This window comes from Microcebus murinus, chromosome 24 (assembly GCF_040939455.1).
Source record: "Microcebus murinus isolate Inina chromosome 24, M.murinus_Inina_mat1.0, whole genome shotgun sequence".
NCBI classification, from domain to species: domain Eukaryota; kingdom Metazoa; phylum Chordata; class Mammalia; order Primates; family Cheirogaleidae; genus Microcebus; species Microcebus murinus.
In genome coordinates, this window is record NC_134127.1 from 10,205,384 (window position 1) to 10,229,472 (window position 24,089).

General features: G+C 35.3%; 1 protein-coding gene across 2 annotated transcripts in view; it reads left to right on the forward strand.

The window, feature by feature from the left end:
• The first annotated feature begins 1,079 nt into the window (after positions 1–1,079).
• TEX15 (testis expressed 15, meiosis and synapsis associated) overlaps positions 1,080–24,089 on the forward strand; it is a 59,823-nt gene continuing 36,813 nt past the window's right edge. Inside the window, exons 1-3 of one of the 2 annotated variants that reach the window (XM_012784126.3) lie at positions 1,080–1,152; positions 12,611–12,761; positions 17,913–18,078. In XM_012784126.3, coding sequence (XP_012639580.2) covers positions 12,623–12,761; positions 17,913–18,078 — 305 coding nt within the window. In that variant the 5' untranslated portion in view covers positions 1,080–1,152; positions 12,611–12,622. Of the gene's footprint in view, positions 1,153–8,010; positions 8,179–12,610; positions 12,762–17,912; positions 18,079–24,089 lie in introns of those variants that run through there. The other variant, XM_012784124.2, reaches the window with a different exon arrangement.

Below are 24,089 nucleotides of genomic sequence, written 5' to 3' on the forward strand. Positions count from 1 at the left end.
TTAAAATGTATAGCAGTGATGTTTTCAAAGTTTGATATACAATGTCTACTTTAAATACTTCTTGATATTCTTGGATGCTTAACTTGGAAAAAAATCTAGAATGCGGAGTAAGTCTTAAATGTTACTGGATGTTTCACTAATAAAAATATCTTTTATTGAAGAATGCATATCATTTTAATGTATGCATTAGTACAGTATAGATACATCTTATAATCAGTAATATCCTGAAATCAAGACATAAGTTAAAAGTTGTCTAACTTCACAAGAACATGAAGCCAATTAAAACAGGTTATTGATATTTGGACTAATTACAGTTCATTCTTGTTTCTGTGGTACATACAAACAGAGTTAAAGTTTAAATGCTTCTAGAAAGAAATTTAAGAACTGGGTTGGGATAGTGTTGTGGTTTAGAATGCAGACTTGAATGTCAGTGTTGACTCTGGGTTAAAAAAAAAAAAGCCTGGATTTACAAACCAGTTTATCAGTTGGGCAACCTTGAGCAAGTTTCTTAAATTTTCTGAATCTCTGTTTTGTCATCTGAAAATGAGAATAATACCACCAATCTGTGAAAATAAAAAAAAAAATCTTTATAGAAAGTACCTGTATAGTACATAGCATATATCATAACTTCACAATGATTTGTTGATTAAAATTTTGGTATAAAAGTAGTAGGCTGGCTGGATGCATAGCTCACACCTGTAATCTCAGTGTTTCCTCATACCTGTAATCTCATTGTTTGGGGAGGCCAAGGCTGGAGGATTGCTTGAGCCCAGGAATTTGAGGTTACAGTGAGTTATATGATCATGCCACTGCACTTCAGCCTGGGTGACAGGAGCAAGACCCTGTCTGTAGAAAATTTTTAAAAAGTAACTGTTATTTAGTGTTTAGTATTTTTTGTTGTTTGTAAAAACACATACAGAAAACAAATTCCTTCCTCCCCTAAAGTGAAAGAGGAATGAAAGGGAGGCAGAAATTAGCAGAAAGAAAACGGAGAGAACAATAAAGAAATAGATTATTCTTGGGGAAGCTTCTGACCATAATTCTCTACATATTTCTGTCTTTTTATTTTTTTGTAGGTATTCCTTTATCATTTTTCATGTATGGACTGAGTCCTGATCATAACTGTATGATGCTAGATAGCATTGAAGAGTGGTAAGTATTTTAGATAATGGTTTTGTTATTGCTATTACAGTGCTGTGTTGCTCTTTTTTTCCAACTCACTTTGGGTAAACTCTTCTACTTCACAACTGATTTATAAATAATTTGGCAATAAAAAAGATACATGAAGAATGTGTATTTTATCACATGTTGGAATACTTTTAAAGTATGTAAATATTCTTGGTAATAAATATTTATTGGGTACTCTATCAGTTTGCTTAGGGTGCTATAGCAAAATATCATCAATTGGGTAACTCATAAACAACAGAAATGTATTTCTCACAGTTCTAGAAGCTAAGAAGTCCAAGATCAGGGTGCTGGCAGATTTGGAGTCTGGTCCCATTTTCTCATAGAAGGCACCTTCTTACTGTGTCCTCACATGGTGGAAGGGGCTAGCTAGCTCCCTCTAGCCTTTTTAATAATAGGGCACTAATCCTGTCTTCACTCTCAGTATCTTAATTATCTCCTAAAGGCCCCAACTCTTAATACCATCACATGGATGAATAGATTTCCACATGAGTTTTGAAGGGGCACAAACAGATCATAGCAGTTACTTATTTTATAAGGAACTATACTTTGTGCTGGAAGTAGAAAAATGGGTAAATTATAATCCAGTGGAGAATATTGGCCCATACATAATAGACCTTAATTTAGCATAAATATTGAACTTTTCAATAACTAATTTGGAAAGTTAGACTAACATGCACATATTGCTTAAAATGTTTGTGGTATTCAAGGTTTGGAATTAACATTTCAAAGCAGAGCAGTAAAATTAGTTGTATTTTATAGCCATATTCTTTTTCATTTTTATATTTTTAATCAGAAGTGATGTTAACCACGTTTGGTCACCCATGTGTGAGTCATGTGGGTTTAAAATGATACCTGTTGGAGTCTAAAAATGAAATTTACTCTCAGAGGATGGGAATTTAGACCTCTGTTGACATTTAAAAAACAAAGGTGCCATAGTCTTAGAAGGAAGTACTGTAGGCAAATAAATTTCCTAAGTAATTTGAAAGTTCAGGGAGGTAGAAGGTATAACTCAAGGGAAATCAACCAGGAAGAGGAAGGGATGGGCGAAAATGTACCCAGTGGGTACATAACATGAACAATAACTGGGTGATGGGCACTCTTACAACCGTGACTCAAGCATTATAAAAGTGTAACCAAAATTATTTGTGCCCCGTAATACTTTGAAATGGAAAAAAAAGGGAGGAATCTGAGCTGTTTAACTTAGGAGGCTACCAAATGTTAGGGCATCAGCTTGCATACAATGTGCAATTTCTTGCATATGCCTGTATGTGGAACCACAGAGAATATGTATATAAATAGAGCCTGAAAGTGGCAGGAAGAGGAATAGGTGTAGGAAGAGGCAAAACATTTTACAGTTTGCAGTACAACTGTAAGCCTTACTTGAAACACCGATGAGGAGAATGAAGCTTAGGAGAAGACAAGCAGTCATTCAGTGAGTGGCAGAGTCAGGATAAGGAACCCATGTTTGCTGACATCTTGTACAGAATCCTTTCTGATAATTTTATGAATCCTTTAAAAAAATTTTTTTTCAATCCAATTTCATAAACACAATTTGGAAGGAAAGTGAAAAGTTGAATTGTTAAATCACAGGAATATGAACTCTAGCCTGGTTACCCTCAGCTATTTATCATTGAGCCTGAGAATTTAGATTTTCTCCCAGTATTTTGAGTAGGCAGTGGGGGCAGTTTTAGACTTCTTTTCCATTTGTGGAAAAAAATGATTTTTTAATCTTAGTAGACCCTTTAAAACAGATCTGGAAGATGCTTTATTTGGTAGCACTCTGTATTGATTACAGTCACCCCAAGGTACTAAGATTTTATTTTCTCCACATAGTTTAAATTAGTACAGTTTTACTGTAAATTCCTAAAGGTTTAGAGATACAGTGCATTCTAATGTGTAAAGCTTTCTTTTGATACAGCATATCTTTCTGAGGGAGTGGTTGATATAGGCACTGATTTTAAGAAGCACACAGGTTCTGCTTATCTAAATATCTAAATATTTAGATATCTAAATTTTAAACCTAAGTAAAACAAGTATCTGCAGAGTGGGCCCATTGCTTGGGAGTTATGTTGACTTTTTTTTTTTAACCCTCCTTGATAGTGAGTTCATGTGACTACTGGAATTACTGTGTAGTTGCTATAAGCCTTTTCTCTGACCCACATACAATAATGCTCCCTCCCCAGGTAAGTAGTACTCAACAAGTGTCCATCTTCTCCAAAAGGATTTGATAAGCTTCTCATGATACTCTTCCTAAAAGATTCCAAGATTTGACAGTGGCAAAGTAAACAAGTGGAAAATAAATGAAAAACGATCTGATAAGTCCTAATCATCATTTTAAGTAAAATTAAAAGCATAATAAAACTACCACTGTGCCTCCTTTGCTATTTTATTTCTAGTTTTCTATTTATTTGATATGAAGAGGATGGAGATGACCTACACATATTTTTTTTTTTTTTTTTTGAGACAGAGTCTCACTTTTGTTGCCCAGGCTAGAGTGAGTGCCGTGGCGTCAGCCTAGCTCACAGCAACCTCAAACTCCTGGCCTCAAGCAATCCTCCTGCCTCAGCCTCCCGAGTAGCTGGGACTACAGGCATGCGCCACCATGCCCGGCTAATTTTTTTTTGTATATATATTTTTAGTTGGTCAATTAATTTCTTTCTATTTTTAGTAGAGACGGGATCTTGCTCAGGATGGTTTCGAACTCCCAACCTCAAGCAATCCTCCCGCCTCGGCCTCCCAGAGTGCTAGGATTACAGGCGTGAGCCACCGCGCCCGGCCATACACATATTTTTTATTTAATCACTTCTACCTTCTGTGTATAAGGCTGAGGGGCAGTTAAAGAGAAAAAAAAAAAACAACTTACGATCATTATTGTCCCACATTTAGGCATTCCAGATGTTCCTCTGTCCTCCCAAGTTTCAAGACACCCATAGCCATACTGCATGTTAAAAGACTTAAGGGAAAATGAGGAATACAACCTAATAAGTCACTGCAATGAAATTGAACTTTATTTAAATGTATGTGTTCACAAAGTGTTGACATGTAAATCTTTGAATAACCTATATATTTATCTAATGGGATATCACATAATAATGGCTTTATAGATGTTGAATCTGAAATCAGTAAAAAAAAAAAAAAAAAAAAAAGATCTAATGCTCAACTAGTTGTTCCTGCCTGAAATGACAGACAAATGAAGGTCAACAGTATTCTTTAAGTCAAATAAAGAGAATTATTAACATGGATTTTGCTGATAGCAGCAGCTTAAGGGCATCCTCTGATCCTTCAACAAAGCTTGATTTCAAGCTTCTAGTCCATGAAAAACAATGAATGTTCACCTCTTGAATACCTCCATCACCAATTCAACAGACATTTATTGGCAATTTGTGCAAAGTTATGTGTTAACCTCTGAATCCTTATGCTTTATATGTTTTTTTGGTATAGGCCTTTTTCCTTAAACAGATCATAATCCTAAAAAATCAGTTCAACGTGATCCCATAGATCTTCTAAAAATCGTCTGTCTTAGTGTATTCAGACTGCTATAACAAAAAACCATAACCTGGGAAACTCAACAGAAATTTATTTCTTACAGTTCTGGAGGTCTAGAACTCCCAAGATAAAGTGCTAGCAGATCTGGTATCTGGTGAGGACTGTTACCTGGTTCATAGATGGCTAGCTTCCTTTTCTCTGTGTTCTCACGTGGTACAAGGAGTGAGGGAGGTCTCTGGGATCCCTTTTATAAAGGTGCCAATTCCATTCATAAAGGTGCCACTCCTGAGACCTTATCACCTTCTAAAGGCCCCATGTCCCAATACCTTCACATTGGGCTTTTCCCTTATGTTTTCTTCCAACAGTTTTATAGTTTTAACTCTTATCTTTAATTCTTTGATCCATGTTTAGTTAATTTTTTTCCTCAGTTTAAACATTGCAACTTCATTCTTTTGCATATGGATATCCACTTTTCCTGGCACTATTTTTTGTAGACTATGCTTTTTCCCATTGAATTGTCTTCACACTCTGTGGAACATCATTTCATCATACATGTGAGGGTTTACTTTTGGACTTTCTATTTTATTTATTTTCTTTTATTGGTGCAGATGTCTGTATACCTATTTCAAGGAACATGAGTTATGGTAATGAATAATATATATTAATCATACCGGAAACATGGTACTAAAAGCAAAAGATAACACAAAGAATAAAGAGGCCGGGCGTGGTGGCTCACGCCTGTAATCCTAGCACTTTGGGAGGCCGAGGCGGGTGGATTGCTCAAGGTCAGGAGTTCGAAACCAGCCTGAGCAAGACCCCATCTCTACCAAAAATGGAAATAAATTAATTGACCAACTAAAAATATATATACAAAAAATTAGCCGGGCATGGTGGCGCATGCCTGTAGTCCCAGCTACTCGGGAGGCTGAGGCAGCAGGATCGCTGAGCCCCAGAGATTGAGGTTGCTGTGAGCCAGGCTGACGCCACGGCACTCACTCTAGCCTGGGCAACAAAGTGAGACTCTGTCTCAAAAAAAAAAGAAATAAAAAAATAAAGAGGAGAATCAGATTTATGAGACTTCAGTTGTTGAAATTATCAGACACAATTTTTGTTTTTTAAGAGACAGTCTTACTGTGTTGCCCAGGCTGGAGTTAAGTTGCTATTCACAGGTGCAGTCAGAGCACACTACAGCCTAGAACCCAAGCCAGCTTCCTGCCTCAGCCTCCCAGATACCTGAGACTACAAACACATGTTATCACACCTAGTATATAAATTGAACCTGATAAAGCATGTCTACTAAAAAATAGAATTTAAATATAATTTCAAAATTATAAAGTACCTTAGAATAAGTACTTTAAAAGATTTGTAAAACTCTCAAAATTATAAAACTTTATTGAAAGACATTAATGACATGAATAAGTGGAGAAATATACCATGTTCATAGATAGGAAAACTGATACAAATGTGTCACTCCTCCCCAAAAGTGATCTCTATGTTCAGTGAAATTGCAGTTAAACCTAAACAAGATCCCTTATTAGGTGAGAGATTTAAAATGTGTAAGCACAAAGATGTTATGGAAGAACAAGATATTTTCTTTTCTTTCAATGTGCCCAAACGTGTGTCAAGATATGTTACATTGTTGGTGTTTGTGCAGGAATGCAAAAAGATACCAGTGAAAGCAGAGAGTCCAGAATTTATGTATATATAGAAAGTTGCTTTATGTCAGAGATGGCATTGCAAATAAATAGAAACAGGAAAGGTTGTTAAAATGTTGGATGTTCATATGGAAAAATTGAGCCTTTATTTCTTAGGCAAAAATGAATTTAGGAAAGTAAATACTTAAAGGTGAAAGGGAGGCCAGGCGTGGTGGTTCCTGCCTTATAATCCTAGCACTCTGGGAGGCCCGGGGGGTCGGGAGTGTGGGGGGATGGGGAAAGGATTGTTTGAGCTCAGGAGTTCGAGACCAGCCTGAGCAAAAGTGAGTCAACGTCTCTGCAAAAAATAGAAAAATTAGCTGGGTGTGGTAGCACGCACCTGTAACCCAGCTACTTGGGAGGCTGAGGCAGGAGGATCGCTTGAGACCAGCCTCTGCAACATAGACCCTGCTGTACAAAAAAAATTAGTGGAGTGTGGTGGCGTGAACCTGTAGTCCTACCTACTTGGGAGACTGAGGCAGAATAATCCTTTGAGCTCAGGAGTTTGAGGTTGCAGTGAGCTGTGATTGCACTACTGCACTCAACGGGGACAAAGCAAGACCTTCTCTAAAAAAAAAAAAACCCAACAAATTTGAACTGGCATTTCACAGATGTGAGAATACAGTATACTCAGTAGATGATTAGTCTTATCAAAAATTGGGGAAATGCAAATGAAACATGAGGTGACATTTGCACCTATGGGGTGGCAAAAAGTAGTCTGCTGACATCAAGCATTGGTAAGAATATGGAGAACCTGGAACTGTCATGTATTCTCATAATGTGTAATAAAAGATTCAGAAATTAGGCTACACAAAACTAAAGTTTTTTTATGGGAGGAAGATGCCATAAACAAAATTAAAAGACAAAAATATTGAAATACATATGACAGACAAAACTAATTTCTTTGTATATAGAATCCTGACAAATAATTAACAAAGACAGTCTTCTCTGTAGGAAAAAAATAGACAAAAATATGGCCGGGCGCTGTGGCTCACGCCTGTAATCCTAGCTCTTGGGAGGCCGAGGCGGGCGGATTGCTCAAGGTCAGGAGTTCGAAACCAGCCTGAGCAAGAGCGAGACCCCGTCTCTACTATAAATAGAAAGAAATTAATTGGCCAACTGATATATATATAAAAAATTAGCCGGGCATGGTGGCGCATGCCTGTAGTCCCAGCTACCCGGGAGGCTGAGGCAGAAGGATCACTCGAGCCCAGGAGTTTGAGGTTGCTGTGAGCTAGGCTGTCGCCACGGCACTCACTCTAGCCTGGGCAACAAAGCGAGACTCTGTCTCAAAAAAAAAAATAGACAAAAATATAGAAACAAATGATTCACAGAAAAAATGGCTCAACCTCACTGATAATTAAAGAAATGCACATTAAAACCACAAATTTCTGTTTTTATTAAGTTTAAAAGGTTGAAAGTTTAATGAAATATTAAAAAATAAAATTTTAAAGAGAATATTTTATTTTTTCATATAAGTAAAAATTAGTCAAAACAATAATAAAGGCCAGACATAAAAGTGAGTTCTTGAGAGACTAAGGAAGCATCACCTGAGAGGTAGCTGTAAAATCAGGATTATGAAGTCATAAAAGTCTGATCAAGTGTGTTATTTCAAGAGCAGAGATTGGTCAAGAGTATCAGAGAGAGGCCAAGTAAGTTGTGAGCTGGAAATGTACTTATGAGAGTAAGAGACTGATGTGGAAATCATTGGTGACTTCGAAGATAACTGTTTAGGTAGAGTAATGGTGGCAGAAATTGAAACAGATTGACGGAGAAGGAGGTGAACTGGACAAGAGCAAATATGACTCTGGTAAATTTTACTTTGTTTTTTTAAATGATCATTTGAGCCTGTTTAAATGCTGTTGGGAAGAATACAGAGAAGCAAAGTGGGAAGAGGTGAAATTCAGAATACAGTGCAGAGATGATTGAGACAATGGAGTATAGAAGAAAGAACCCTGACATGGAGATCATGAGACCTAGTTTTTAATACCAACTCTTTGAAACTTAAGTTGCTTCATCTGTAACAGGGTTGGCAAACTTCTTGTAAAGGGCTAGAAGCCACTAGATCACAAATATTACGATCTTTGTGGCCCATAGGTTCTATGACTCACTTGGTTAACTATGCTTTTATAACAGGAAAGCAGCCTTAGATAATAGATAATGAGTGGATTGGTTGTGGCTGTGTTCCATTAAACTTACTACAGTCACTGAAATTTGGATTTCATATCATTAGTTATGCGACGTGAAATATTCTTGATTTTTTTTCCCCATCACTTACAAGTGTAAAAACCAATTTTTTAACCTTGTAGGCCCTACAAAAATAGGTAGTGAGCTAGACTTGGCCCCCAGCCTGTAGTTTGCCAACCTCTAATCTATAAAATGAAAAGTTGGGCTAAAGTATATTTCATCTCTTCATTGTATAGTCTTAACAGGAATTCTTGATGTAATCTTAGTATATATGTAGTTTATCATATATATGATCTTATTTAACTTTATCAGAAATAATCCTGCATATCAACCATTTAGAACTCTACAGAAGAATTCAGAATTTATGTTTATGACTACAGTTCCAAGAATATTTATCAGGATCTCTTTCCCAAGATTACCAGAAGAGGGATGATTTTTTCCATATCTACATATCGTTATTATAATTTTTTTAATATTTTAAAATAAACTTTTTAAAACTAAAGTATATTTTTGGATGGAGCCCAAAATTCAATGTTCAAAGTAGTATTACTTGGCACAAAATAAAAGGTAATTATAAAAATAAATGAAAACAGAACAATGTTACTTGCCAAATCTTAAAACTGATGCATTGTTTCTTTTTGTTAAAAAAGGATATTAGCGAACTTTTAGAGATGTTGAAGGCAAATTAAAAGGATGATTTATTTGAACATTTAAAAGATAACTGAGAAAAACATTCTAATGTTTTGTGTATCTAAAAATCATCTTGAGTTGCCTTTTATTAGGAAACTAACTGTTCATAACTGATAACAGTTGAGTCTTAAGAGAACTTGGAGAGACTTTTAAGTTGTTCAGTTGAAACACCCAAGTTCTATTAAAAACACTTCAGTAGTAATTAGATAAAAGATTTTGCAGGGTTTTTTTCTTTTTTAATTTTTTTTTTTTTTTGTAATCTGTATAACCAGTGGTCTCAAGTATTCAAGTTCCTAATTTTTAATGATAGTCTTAGGAAACAGTACAAATGTCCCCTTAAAATAGACCTTGAAGGGATTAAGTCTTTAGACTGGCAATTTTACGTAAGAGAAGTTTACTTGCTTTGCCACCAACTTGTATCTGAAAAGGTATTATCACTCATAATGTACACAGAGTAATGCACTGAAAGGCAAGTTAGTGACTCGCCCAAGGTTCCATACTTGGTTAATGTAGAGCTAGAATTAGAACATCACTTCTAATATGTTTGTCTTTACAGTACTGTGCTGGCAGACAAACTCCAGAACTTGGTTCTGTAGCACAGACTTCAGGATTATGTTAACAGTTACTTGTGTGCAGTTATTGTGTACCAGGTTCTGTACCCATATGTCATATAGATAACTGTTATTACCCTCAGACAAGTTAGGCAGTTTGCCTAGCTTAACCTTGTTACTTCATGATACAACCAAAATTTGAACCATTGTGACATTTTGCCTTTCTAACTAACATTTCCTTTGTAATCTGTCTGGTATTTGGATCTAGGTTTCCTCTTAAAACTCAGACTCACTCTCATTCTTAGAAATTCCCAAGCCCATAGAACCCAGTCTCTTTTTTCCCCCTTTAGCTTTTTAGTTCATTTTATACCTTTTATTTCTTGTCTTCTGCCCTTATGAGCACCTCCAGTACATGAAGCAGTGATAGTGGGTATCCTTATTTTTTTCTTAGTGTTAAAGGGAGTGCTTCTGACATTGACTAATTTGCTGTAAATATTTAGTAGACCCCTGTCATCAAGCTGTGAAAGTTTCTGTCAATTCCTATTTGCTAAAGCTTTTTTAAAAATCTTAAATGGATTTTGAATTTGATTAGAGGCTTTTTCTGTATCTATTGAGATAATCACTTGATTTTTTTTTTCTTTTGCTCAGTTTATGTAGTAAATGAAATTAAATATTTTCTATTGCTAAATCACCCTTGCAGTTCTGGGATTAACTCAGTTTACTATATGTTATCATTATCTTTATTCACTTTTACAATCAATTTGTAACTAGTGATTTAATTTCTTCTTAATAATAGGATTATTCATTCTTTTTATTTCTTCTTGAATTAGTTATTTTTCCAAGAATTCTTTTGTCTGGTCTTTAAATGTTCATGATATGTATATTCTTAAAACATATATGAATGGATGTTTTCTGGTTTTTGTTCCTTTGTTCTTTATTCATTTGGATATCTATTAAGTACCTCCTGTGTGCCTTGCCCTTTACATTAACTATTCTTGAAATTTTTAGAATTGATTTTTTTCCCTCTACTCTCTGTTACTTAGCTATAATAGTCCAGGACTCCAGAAGACAGCCTCAGCATGAATCCTCAGGAGTCAAACTTCCTGATTTTATTTTTACATTTGTAAAAATACATATGTAGTGGTTTAGAACTACTGTATATTTTATAATATATAACATGTTTTTTCATGTATATAATAATATAATAATAATATAATTATAACAGTTACGGGTCTGTGATAATAAGTGTAAAGAAATGTGTGAATTTGTTATCACCTTAACATGGCTGAGTTGTTTTGGCTGAAGTTAAAGGAGAATTATTCCTACTTGAAAGGTAATAATTGAAAAACTACTGGTAGCAACTGACTTAATGGAGGATATTGAATACTTTTGTGCCCCAAATATTTATCCTTCCTCAGTTGTAAACTTACCTTTCTGTGACAAAAGTATTTTCCTAAGCATTGAGGAAAAATTCGGTGAATTTCATAAGTCTTTCCTATATTAGTAAATTCTACTGCAGAAATATTCTGTAAGAAACCACACAGCTTTCCTGAATGTGCAGTTTAACTGTAGTTAAAGGCAATATTGAGGATTTTCTCAGCACTTGGCTTTTCAAGTAAAGTATATGCAACTGATTATGCCTTTATGTGCTATTGATACACATCATGACTGTTTAAAGAGTTTTTGCAATATCAGTCATTCTAAATAAATTGTTCTGCCTTCTTCCCTTTAGTAAATTGCCAAGTGAACATAACAGTCTTGACAACTGTCTTTCAAGCTGGGTATTCTTGTGAGAAGGCAGAACCCCACTAGTGTTTGTCATTGTGGCTGGATAAGAGAAGGACTGGTTTTCTTTTCTTTTTTCTTTCATTTTCTATTCTAATCCATGTTCAAATGGGAGATTGCAAGATCCCCTTTCATAAAGGGCAGAAGAGAGGATTGGGCGGAGAAATCCCTTTGTGAACTTCCTATAGAATCTTATCCATAGCGATTCTTCTGTAGAATTTTGTCATATTTTAATTTGGATTGTGATCTAATGTTTGACCTAAGCAGTTGGTAGGTATGCAAAGCTCATCAAGCATATTATGAAATGGTATGAAAAATACCTACTTAAATATATTTCTTTGTGGGTTCCATAGCTTTCTGATATCCAATTTGAGTTCTACTTGAGAGGTTAAGAATCAGTGTTTGCGTAGGGGGTTGAGGAGGTTGGAGAGAGAGAGAAGGGGGGAGAAAGAAAAAGGGGGAGGGGAGTAATATTGTTATTACTACTAGTATAACGTATTTGATGTTGTCTTAGGTATTTGTGGAATACTATGGAACAGCAGCCAATGAGCAGTTGACTGTTATTGGCCATTAATTGTAAGATAGGCATGCAGTGTTGATCATAAGTTTCTGCTTAAGCCAGGGATTCTGACTTTATGGCATACTAGTCACAGACGTATATATGAAAAATACTTTTTAAAAATGGAGTATTAAGAGTTTTACCAAATGTTTAATAAAAATTGTTGAGTCTGGAAGTCCTTAAGCTTCTCAGGAACACAGAGGCTTTTGGTTACCCAATTATAATTACATGAATTACAAGAAAAAGGTCTGTTAGAAACTAAAATTTAAATACTTTTAATACTATATAGAAACCAAAGTTAATTTATTTTCTGGTTGGGGTAACATGAAAAATTTAGATGGAAACCTGACAATGTGAGCAAGAATATATCTTTATTCAGTTCCTCTGAAGAATTTTTAAAATGATTTTTACTGCCATTGCCTTTTATATATTTATTGACCTTTTGCTTAATAACTTTGGGTTGATTTTAGGCCACCAACAAAATGGAAATGAAAGAGATTGCTAAACGTAAGACATTGTGGAAAATGAGTTCAACCAGTGAACCTTTGTTAATTACTGGTGTAGAAGTCAATCCTTTGAAGAAATTCACCATTCCCAAGATCAGGAGGACAGCTGGGAAAGGTAATATGTCTATGGAAGATAGGATTTTTTAAACTGTTACTGTATCTCTCTGATTCTTAGTTTATGTTCATCTTTCATTTTGACTCTGTATAAAATTAGGTTAAGTCAGATCTTTAATTCCTTAAACATGCATGTATTTCTGGCTCTGCACAAAATGGAGTAGACACATCTCTCATCCCTCTCACTAAGTACACCTAAAAATTTTGGACATTACATAGGAGACAAATGTAAGAAGACTTTGAAAGATGGAGAGAAAAAAGACCAACTTTGACCCTAGGACTCAGGGAATGATATAGCAGTAAGTTCTCTGGATTTTCTTTTTGTTTCCTCCATATCTGAGACTGGATGCCTCCAACCCAGAAATGGCAGCTGGCATAGATCACCCCCTCAAAAAAGCCTCAAGAAAAGCATGTTCTCTCTTTCCAAAATACTGAAAAAGAGGCAGCCTAGAAAGACCGAAACCTATTTGACATTAAACATACTGCTCCCCTTTCCTGCTGGGGGGATGTCAGAAAAGATTGAGTGGGAAGCCTGGACTCTTAGTTAACCCTGACCAAGCAGGAATAAGGTACCCTTCTTCTTCCTTGTGATGCCAGTAGTGATCATGTAGGGAGCTTACCACATGTCAAAAACGTATTCGCCTCCCCATCTCCTGTTCCTGCAGCATCAGTGGCTTTCTACACCTGCTCTGTGGTGATGAGTTGCCCCCTTTCTACTAGGGGTAGAGTCATTGAATACAAAGTGGAGACCCTGGACTTCAGCCACATCCAGCAGTAACAAGGCATCTGTCCCCTTCCACAATGTCAATGTAAGATAAGTGAGGAGGATGGACTTCCACCCCTTTTCTGTGGTAACAGGTTACCCCTGAGGGTATCCGTAGAGCCTCTGTGGAGAGCCAGGATTTCAGCCTTGCATAATAATAAAGAATCAGTGCCTCCCTTTGGCCGTCAGCAGTTTTTCTTGCTAGCATAGTTTAATAAAGGCTTGCTAAAGTGCAGGATTAAATATGATCATGAGTCTTACAACAATACCCTAAATGACCAGGATATAATAAAAATAATTGATCTTAAACCACCAATGGGGAAAATCTCAACTTCAGTGAGAAAAGATGCTCAGTAGATGCCAATGCCAAGATGACACAGGTGTTAGAATTATATGACAAGACTTTTAAAGTCACCATCATAAAGTTGTTTGTATAGCAATTACACTTTTGAAACATGAAAAATAGAAAATTTCATCAAAGAAATGAAATATGTGATAAAGAACCAAACAGAAGATTTGGAACTGAAAAATAAAATATTTTGAATAAAAACTCAGGCAAAAAACTGATAGAACTGCAAGGAGAAATAAATGAATCCATTTATAATAAGTTGGAGACTTCAATACCTCTTTATTAGAAATGGACATATCCAGTAGACAGAAAATCAGTAAAGGCATAGTTGGACTCAGCATTATCACACAACTGGATATAATGAATGTCCATAGACTATTCCATCCAACAGCAGCAAAATAGACATTCTTCTCAAGCTCACATGAGACATTCATCAATATAGACCACGTCTAGGCTAAAATACACACCTTAAGAAACTTGAAGTGTTAGAAATCATACAATTTTTGCTCTCAGACCATAGTAGAATTAAACTAGAATCAGTAACAGATAACTGTAAAATCTCAAAATACTTGGAGTTTAAACAACACACTTCTAAATAATAAATGGATCAAAGAAGAAATCTGAAGAGAAATTTTAAAATACATTGAATAAAATGAAAATGCAAAATTTTGTGGGATGCAGTGAAAGCAATGTTTTGGGGGAATTTTATAGCATTGAGTTAACATATATTAGAGAACAGAAAATGTCTAAAATCAGTAATGTAAGTTTCTTTCAAGCACCCTTGGAACACTCATAAGATATTATCTTGGGCCATGAAACACATTTCAACATACTTAAAAGAATCGAAATATGTAGAATGTGTTCTCTGACCACATGCAAAGTAGAAATTAATAACAGAAAAATAAGTAAATGTCCAGATGACTTGGAAAGTAAACAGCACATTTCTAAACATTTCATGATATTTCAAGGGGAATAAATACATTAACTGATTAAACATGAAAATGCAACATTATCAAAATTTGAGGGCCATAGTTAAAGCATTGCTAACAAGAAAATTTATATCACTAAATGCTTACATTAGAAAAGAGGAAGGGTTTCAGGTCAGTATTCTAGCTTTTCACCTTAAGAAACCAGAGAAAGAATAGCAAGATATAGGCCCAAAGCTAGCGGATAAAAGGAAAACCAGTGAAACAGAAAAAGCTGGTTGTTTGGAAAGAAAATTGACAAAACCTCTAGCAAGACTGACAAAAACAGGTATAAGCCACAAATTACCTCTATCAAGAATGAAATGGGTTATCCTTACCAACCTATAGGCTTTTTGGAAAAGTACAAACTACCAAAAATACTCAAAATACTAAATAGATTATTGAAATAACCTTATGTCTATTCAATTTAATTCATTGTTGGAAAAGAATTCTTAAGGCCTAGATTGTTTCACTTACCGAATTCATCCAAACACTTAAGTTAAAGAAGAATGCAAATTCTACAGAAAATGGAAGTGGAGAGAGTAATTTTTTTTTTTTTTTTTTTTTTTTAATAGTACTAAGATTTTATTTGCCTTTTTCACGAGAGAGTAATTTTATGAGGTCAGTATTACTCTGTGTCCAAAACTAGACAAATAACTATACCAAAAAACCACAGACCAGTGTCCAATGATCATTGATGCAGATACCTTAAATAAAATATAAACAAATTGAATTCAGCATGTAAAATGAATTATTACACTAAAACCCAGCGGTAAATATTGTCTTTCGTCACTGTTACTCAAAATAACATTGAAAGTTCTACCCAGCACACAAAGAAAGCAATTAATAGGCATATAGATTGGAAAAGAAGAAATGAAATCATCCCTATTTTAACAGGACAGTGGTCTATATAGAAAATTCAAAGGAATTTACCAAGAAAAGAGGAAAACCTAGAACTTAAGTTCAGCAAGGTCACTGGGTACAAGATCAAATTATAAAAAACAAACTGCACAGTTGACCCTTGAACAACATGGAGGTTGGGGTACCAATCCCCCCTGCCCACAGTGAAAAAAATCCATGTAAAATTTTTGATCTCCCAAAACTTAATGGCCTACTGTTTTGACCAGAAGCCGTAATGATAACATAGTTGGTCAATACATTCTGTATGTTATATGTATTAAATACTGTGTTATGATAAAATAAGCTAGAGAAAAGGAAATATTAAGCATAAGGAGAAAATATATTCATAAAGTGAAAGTAGATCAGCGTAGTGGGGGATCATCTCTATCGTTGTCTTCATAATGAGTAGGCTGAAGAAGAGGAGGGGTTGGTCTTGCTGCCTCAGGGATGGCAGAGAAGGAAGAAAATCTGCATGTAGGTGGACCTGCATAGTTTAAGCCCATATTGTTCAAGGGCCAACTGTATTTCTGTATACTAGCAGAAAATACCTGGAAGTCAAAATGAAAAACAATACTGTTTACAATAACTCATAAAATGAAATTCTTAGGTATAAATCTAACAAAATGTACAGAATTTTTTTGCTTTAAAATACAAAATGCTGATAAAAATCAAACAAAAAAACAAAATCTGTATAAATGAAGAGATGAACTGTGTTTTTGAATTAAAAGCCTTAAAATAATGGTTTCAGATCCCCACAAATATATCTGTGGATTTATTGCAGTTCTTATCAAAATCCCAGCAAGACATTTTGTACATAGACAGGCTTATTCTGACATTTATGTGGGAGGGCAAAGAAACTATATAATAGTTAAAATAATTTTGAAATAGAATAAAGTGTATGAACTTGTTCTATCAGATATTAAGCCTTACTACATAACTACAGTAGTAAGTGTAAGAGGTCCATATTACGTAGAAACTTAAATGTAAATTGTTGCCCTCGGTTGTTAATGGAAATTCCAAGTACTCATTTATTTTGTGTCTTATATCAGACCTACACTTGTCATTGAACAGATGACAATCAATGAGAAAACAGGAAAAGACATGAACAGATTTTTCACCAAAGAGAATATACAGGTGGCAAATAAGCATATAAAAAGATATTCAGCATCATAGCCATTAAGAAAATGAATATGAAAACCACAGTGAGAGATAACCACACACGTGTAGGAATGGCTAAAAAAGAAAAGACTAACAACGCCTAATGCTGGTGTGCATGTGGAAAAGCCAAATCACTCGTATATTGCTGGTGTGAATGTCAAATAGCACAGCCACTCTGGAAAACACTTTGCCAATTTCTTTAAAAACTAAACACACAATGTGGTACAGTAGCCCTTCTTTAGACATAGCTACTCAGGAAGCTGAAACCAGAGAGTGCTCAAGCCCAAAAGTTTGAGTCCAGCCTAGGCAATACAGCAAGACCTTATCTCTAAACAAAAAACAAAAACTAAAAATGCAGCTACATTATCACCCAGCAATCATATTCTTGGGCATTTATCCTTGAAGTGAATCCTCATGTCCACACAAAAACCTGTACATGAATGTATGTAGCAGCATTATTTGTAATAGCCAAAAATTGACAACCACCCAGATTTCCAATGAATGCATAGTTAAAACTGTTCCATGGAATACCACTAAACAATGAAAAGAAATGACCTCCTGATAAAATAATTTGATTGGCTCTTAGGAGCAATGTATTAAGTGGAAAAAAATGACATTTCCACAGTTCACATACTGCGAAATTGCATTTACAAAACATTCTTGAAAGGACAAAGTGTGGAGATGGAAAACAAATGAGTAATCTCCAGGATTTAGTGACAGGGCAAGGGAATAGAGATGGGATGGGTTTCAGTATGATACTGAACGTACGTGTATAAAGGAGTAGCATCAGAGAAGTCTTGTGATGGAACAGTTCTGTGTCTTGTAGTGGCTGTTACATGAATGTATGCATGTGATAAAATTACATAAAGCTTAAATACGCAAGTGGGTATAAAACTAGTAAAGTCTCAATAAGATCTGTGGATTGTACTAGTGTCTTTTCCTGGGTTTTATATTGTACAGATGTATAGTAATATCAATTTAAACACAAATAACCACCTTCTCCCTTTTTTTCTTTAGTTTACTTGTCACCTTGTTGCACCAATACTAGAGAGTATAGTTTTATACATGATACTCTTAACCAATGCAGGCTTGATGTAAGCTGTGATCTACAGTCATCATGGCAGTTTGGGGATACAAAACTGGTTCACAATGAGGAACTGGAAAAAAAGTTTAGTGCTAAGAGGTAAGCTATGATCTAATAAACAAGTTTGAGATTTTGTTTTGTTTGTCTTTTAGTGTGGAGTCTTATCCTAATTTATTTCCACCATTTGCGATTTAATAAGTATTACTGAGAAAATAACTGCAGATCCTTATTGTTACTTTCAGTGTTGCCCTTCATAACATTGAAAGCCAAATATGAGCTTTGATTCGTTTTATACATTAATGAAGTCATATTTCAAACACCCTCTTCCAACTTTTTAATTCTGAATAAATTTTTAGGAAGTATGCATGAACACATGTATTAAGCAGCCATTTTGTGGATCCCTACCTCACCCCACAGGTAAAACAGCAGTTAAAGTAATGAGAAGGAACTTACTTTCTCTTGAACCCAACCCTTAAGAGACTGAATTGATGTTTTAATTTGAAAGGATTGTATCTGGCTATATCCAGCTGTTCTACCAGAACCACTCTTTCTGGGTTGATGTCACTATTTCTGATACTTAATTTTTTAAAGCTCCTCTTCAGCTTTTTGGGAAGGCACATTACATTATTATTTCATAAGAAAGAATGAGAGCATATGCAAAGTTCTCATTATAATTAAGCATTTTATATTTATAGATCTTATGTGAGCACAATTTAGTTTAGCATTTTCATTTTCTTCTGAATTTGTCTCCTTTACCATTTCACACTTTTTAACTTAAAACTTAAGTATAGCTTGTTAGACCCACACGTGGAACTTATTTTGGAATGTTTTGGTTTCTGTGTTTTTTAGAATCAGTTCCTCTTGACTCAGACTTGTTACCACACTGGTATCAGTTGGAGATTTGGAATTGGTGGGAATGACAGGTCATTGTGGCACATTATCTTCCCTCTAAAAAAACACAGCTTTCAAAGTGGAAAGGACTGGATATATCCTGTATCTATCCAGATTGAAAGAACAGTTTGATCAAAAATGAATTCCTGGCACTGTTCTTTGATTTTGGTTCTTTTAGGCATTTAAAATTTTGTCCTTTCAGCCAGTTATTTCTCCTTACTAGTGTTACAGAAAAGTTAGAACAACTACTCAATGGTCTAAGACATGTTACAATGTTCTAACATGTTACAGGTTCTTTACCTGTTTACGAACAGGTAAAGCATTTACTGTCTTCTTAGGTATTTGCCCAAATAGACAAAAACTCATTTTGTTTCCCATAGTGCTTTATAATCTTTTTGTAAGACCACAACATACTGGTTTGTGTCTCATCCCCCTACTATATTGTGTTTTACTTGTTTTTGTGTTCATAGTATAAGACAGAGTCTGGCAACACAGTGTCAAATAAAGTTAAACTTTTATCTCGTTTTTGAAAATGATGCTAGGAAATACGTAAGTGGCCTTACGTCACAAGTGGAAACAAAAATAAAAGGAAAGTAAACAGATTGGTTAGCACAAGAGACTAATAGAATAGGAAGAAGAAAAGAGAAAGTATTACATTGACTACCTCTGGCTTTTATTTTCATCACTTTTAGAGGAATTAACAATGTTGTAAATCTGCAGTCTCAGGAAAATCAATAATAGCTCCAAAAAAATACTAATCTCCACTTCTTATCTGTTTTCTATCTACCACTTATGTGTGAAGTCAGCAGAATCACATTTATAATTTAAACGTGTGTGTGCTTTCATTGAACACTTGAGTGCCTACTGTGTCAGACATTATATTTGATATCCTTAGAGAAAATGAACAAAGTTTTCTCCTCAACCCTAAAGAGTTTACATTTTAGTAGAGAAGGTATACAACTAAATATAAAACAATATATCATAATAAAAATATAGGTACACTGGTGAGAGATTGATTATTCTTCCAAAGAGTTTTGAGAGATGTTTTGAGGAGTTAAGAAACTTGAACTGGCTTTAATGGGTAAGAGAGAATATAAATTCAGTTCTCCTTAGCTCTTGCCCTATTCGTGTCAATTTGACCCTTTTTTGTTTTAACATAGCTTTTAAATGTTTCAAATTAATGTGAAAGGATGTCATTTTAAACATTGTCAGTATTCAGCTTGATGTCTTCGGTTGAATTTACTTTCCATCCCAGATGTGTAGTCTGAGTCATTTGTGTTTAATTTTAGCCATATCAATGATTGGTTCCAAGAGTGGTAAGAACTAAACCAGTTTGGACCACTGACACACTGAGGAAAGATTGGCTTGTGGTCTCTGGGAAAGAGAAGCCAACCAGCTATTGATAGCGGCACTCTTGGGATAGTAATAAGACTTAGTGTTAGGATGACCCTAAAGCTAAGGACAGACAGAGATGGGAAAAACCTGGATCCCTGATGACAACTGGAGTCCCAGAATCAGTCAACCCCGATAAAGACTGCCTGATTTCTGAACTACTTGTTATGAGAAGGTAGCCTTATTTTTAAGCCATTTTGAATGTGTTTCTGTACTTGAAGTCAATGGTATCCCAATTGGAACTAAACTTGGTTTCCTGGGAAAGAAGTACATTCAGGTAAGAGATTCTAAAATACGGATTTACTTCAGGGGAAGAAGGCAATAAGTATCCTTACTGTTCTCAGACGGGCGGTTGGTGATTATCTCCACTTGGGGCAAAGACCATGTATTTCATGTGGCTATAGTTTTATTATACAAAAAAACTGAAGATATTAGAGTGCCTTGCTAAGACCCAGGAAAGATCATTTTTTTAAAAATCATAGAAAATGCACATTCAATAAAAAAGATACTTTCTGTTTGTGGCCTAGTTTCACAGTTCAGCTTGGCAAGATGAGCTTGAAATAGAGAATTCATTTCTTGGAAGTTAGTGTGAAATATGGTTTTACGGGGAAAAAGATTTAGCAGGAGATAAGTATGTGGTAAAGCACAAATATTTTGCCTTAGGTCTTTCCCAGACACCTCCTTTTAAGTATTTTCTGCCTGGTAAGTGGAACTACTCAACTTTATATAGTGAAAATACACAGTCATGCATTGTTCAACATCAGGGATATGTTCTGAGAAATGCATCATTAGGTGATTTCGTTGTTGTATGAACATATCATAAAGTATACTTACACAAACCTACATGGTTTAGCCTACTACACACCTAGGCTACATGGTATAACTTCCTGCTTCTAGGCTATAAACCTCTGTACAGAAAGTTACTGTACTGAATACTATTATATAAGCAATTGTAACACAGTGGTAAGTATTTGTAGATCTAAACATAGGGTACAGTAAAAATACAGTATTAAAGATTTTTTAAATGGTACACCTGTATAGGCACTTACCATTAATGGAACTTGCAGGTCTGGAAGTTGCTCTGGGTGAGTCCGTGAGTGAATGTGAAGGCCTAAGACATTACATTACTGTAGACTTTATAAACAGTACATTTAGGCTACACTAAATCCGTAAAACGATTTATTTCTTCAATAAAAAATTAACCTTAGCTTACTGTAACTTTCAGTTTATAAATGTTAAATTTTTTTAACTTTGACTCTTTTAAGCTAACAACACTTAGCTTAAAAGACAAACACATTGCACAGCTGTACAAAAACATTTTCTTTATGTCTTTATGCTATAAGCTTTTTTCTATTTAAAATTTTCTTTTTTTACTTTTTACACTTTTTTTGTTAAACATTAAGACACAAGCACACACATTAGCCTAGGCCTACAGAGTCAGGGTAATCAATATCACTGCCTTCTACCTCCACATCTTTTCCAACTAGAAGGTCTTCAAGGGCAATACCGTACATGGAGCTGTCTTCTATGATATCAGTGCCACCTCTGGAATACCTCCTGAAGGACCTGCCTGAGGCTAGACCAGTCTGCAGTTGACTTTTTCTTTTTTTTTAAATAAGTAGGAGTGTACTCTCACAATAAAAAATATAGTAACTATACAAACCAGTAACATGGTTGTTTTTTATCATTGTCAAAGATATGTACCATAGATAATTATATATGCAATACTTTTATACAACTGGCAGTACAGTAGGCTTTTTACACCGGCATCACCACAAATGTTACTAATGAATTGTGTGAAGACGTTATGATGGCTACGTCGCTGGCTGCGGGAATTGTTCAGCTCCATTATAGCCTTATGGGACCACTGTTGTATATTGAGTCCATTATGGACCAAAACATCTTATGCAATGTGTGAGTGTATTTTAAGTGTGTTGTAGGGGAAAGAAACAGTTTCAAATTGAAACCCAGTGGGTAAAGGCCATAGTAGATTTAGGGCCTCAGGTAATGGGAAGCTCTCAGAAGCTTATTGCCAGGAGACAGAAATTCTATGTCTCAGCCATTGTCTAAACAAGATCTTGTGCTATGGTTACTGTTACTAGCCTTTGGAATTTTTAGAGCAAGAAATCCCAGCTGCTACTATAAAGAAGGATATGCTTTATGCTAAGTTAACAGTGACTATTGTTGTCATTCTTCACTTTTGTTTATTGTAGTTATCCTCTTTTTTCTCCACCAGTGTGTTTTGAGTATAGATAATTTGAGCTTTTAACCATATGTTGTCTAAATGGATCTTGATTATATAGATCTATATCCAGACCTGTTGGGAATGAAGGCACGTCACTTACATAATGGATCCGGAGTTAGATGTAATTGGATGAAACTTTGGGTTGTTCCTTTCTGTAAAGTGGATTAAAAGTGCTTTGTTGTACGCATGAGTATTTTTGAAAGTGTATGTTGGAAGAATGGTGTGTATAAATAAAGGGTAGCCAAAGGAGTAGACATATATATTAGACTGCAGTTTTCCAAACAATTCTATATCATCTTACATAATTAGCCTAAACCATTCTTTGTCCAGTTCACATTGCTTTATTGGTTTACTGATGTTTAGGTGTAGTCATAGTTGAGTAGAACACAGCATGAAACTTGTTTGGAAATCCTGAGAAGATGAAGTCTGTGTCTTTCCTGGTGACTCTGAGCAAGGAAGCCTGTAGGCCTACTTGTTACTGTGGTAAGCAGCGTAATGCTCCCCCCAAAGATGTGTCTACATGTGAATATGTTATGTAATAGAAAGGACTTTGAAGATATGATTGAGGTCATAGACCTGTAGGTGAGTGATTATCCTGGGTTATCTGTATGGTCCCAGCTTAAGCACATGAGGGTTTTTGTTTTTGCAATTTCCATTTTTATTTTATTTTTCCACTACATGTTTATATTGTATAGTGTGGCACATGAGCTTTTTTAAAAACAGAAGAGGGAGACAGAACATTGGACTAGAGAAAGGAGATGTAAGGAAAAAAGATTTGAGAGGGACTGTCAGCCTGCCTTTCTTGGCTTTGAAAATGGAGGAAGGGGATTATGAGCCAAGTAATGTCGGTAGCTTCTAGAAACTGAGAAGGCCCCATAGCTATGTGCCAGGAAGGAAATGGGGACCTCAGTCCCACAAGTGCTAGTAATTGAATTCTGACAACAGGGAAAGGGATCTTCCCCCAAGAAGCTCAGAAAAGAACATAATCCAGTTGACACCTTGATTTTAGCTCAGTGAGATCCACGTCTGGCTTACTGCCTACATAACTGTAAGATAATAAATTTATACTTTTTATCCACTAAGTTTGTGGTATTTTGTTATAGCAGCTGTAGAAAATGAATATACTCATATCTAGACTTGTGTGAATTGGCACATTTCTCACATTTCCTTAATACGTAGGTTTTGTTGAAACCCATTTTCTCCTTAGCTGTCTTTGTTTCATTTCATGTATTGCACTTGGGGCCAGCTGGACAGTGGGTACTTAACACTAGTAATCTGATGGATTTGAAAAATATCAAGTTCCCTTTCAAGCTCTCCAAAGAAAAAAACCTCATTTTCTTTAACTCTTTTCTAAAAAACACACTTACTTGAATACTCTGTCCTTTACACACCCCCAGTAGCTAAATGCTTCTTGTGTATGTTTGTTTCCAGTTAAGACCTGGAGATGTTTCCCAGTGTTTCATTTACGCAATAAAAAATTACTGATTACCATGTGCAGATTGTCTTGGAACCTATTCTGGATGATGTATTAATAATTAACTATGACATTAGCATTCCATTTGAGGCACTTACATCTTTATTG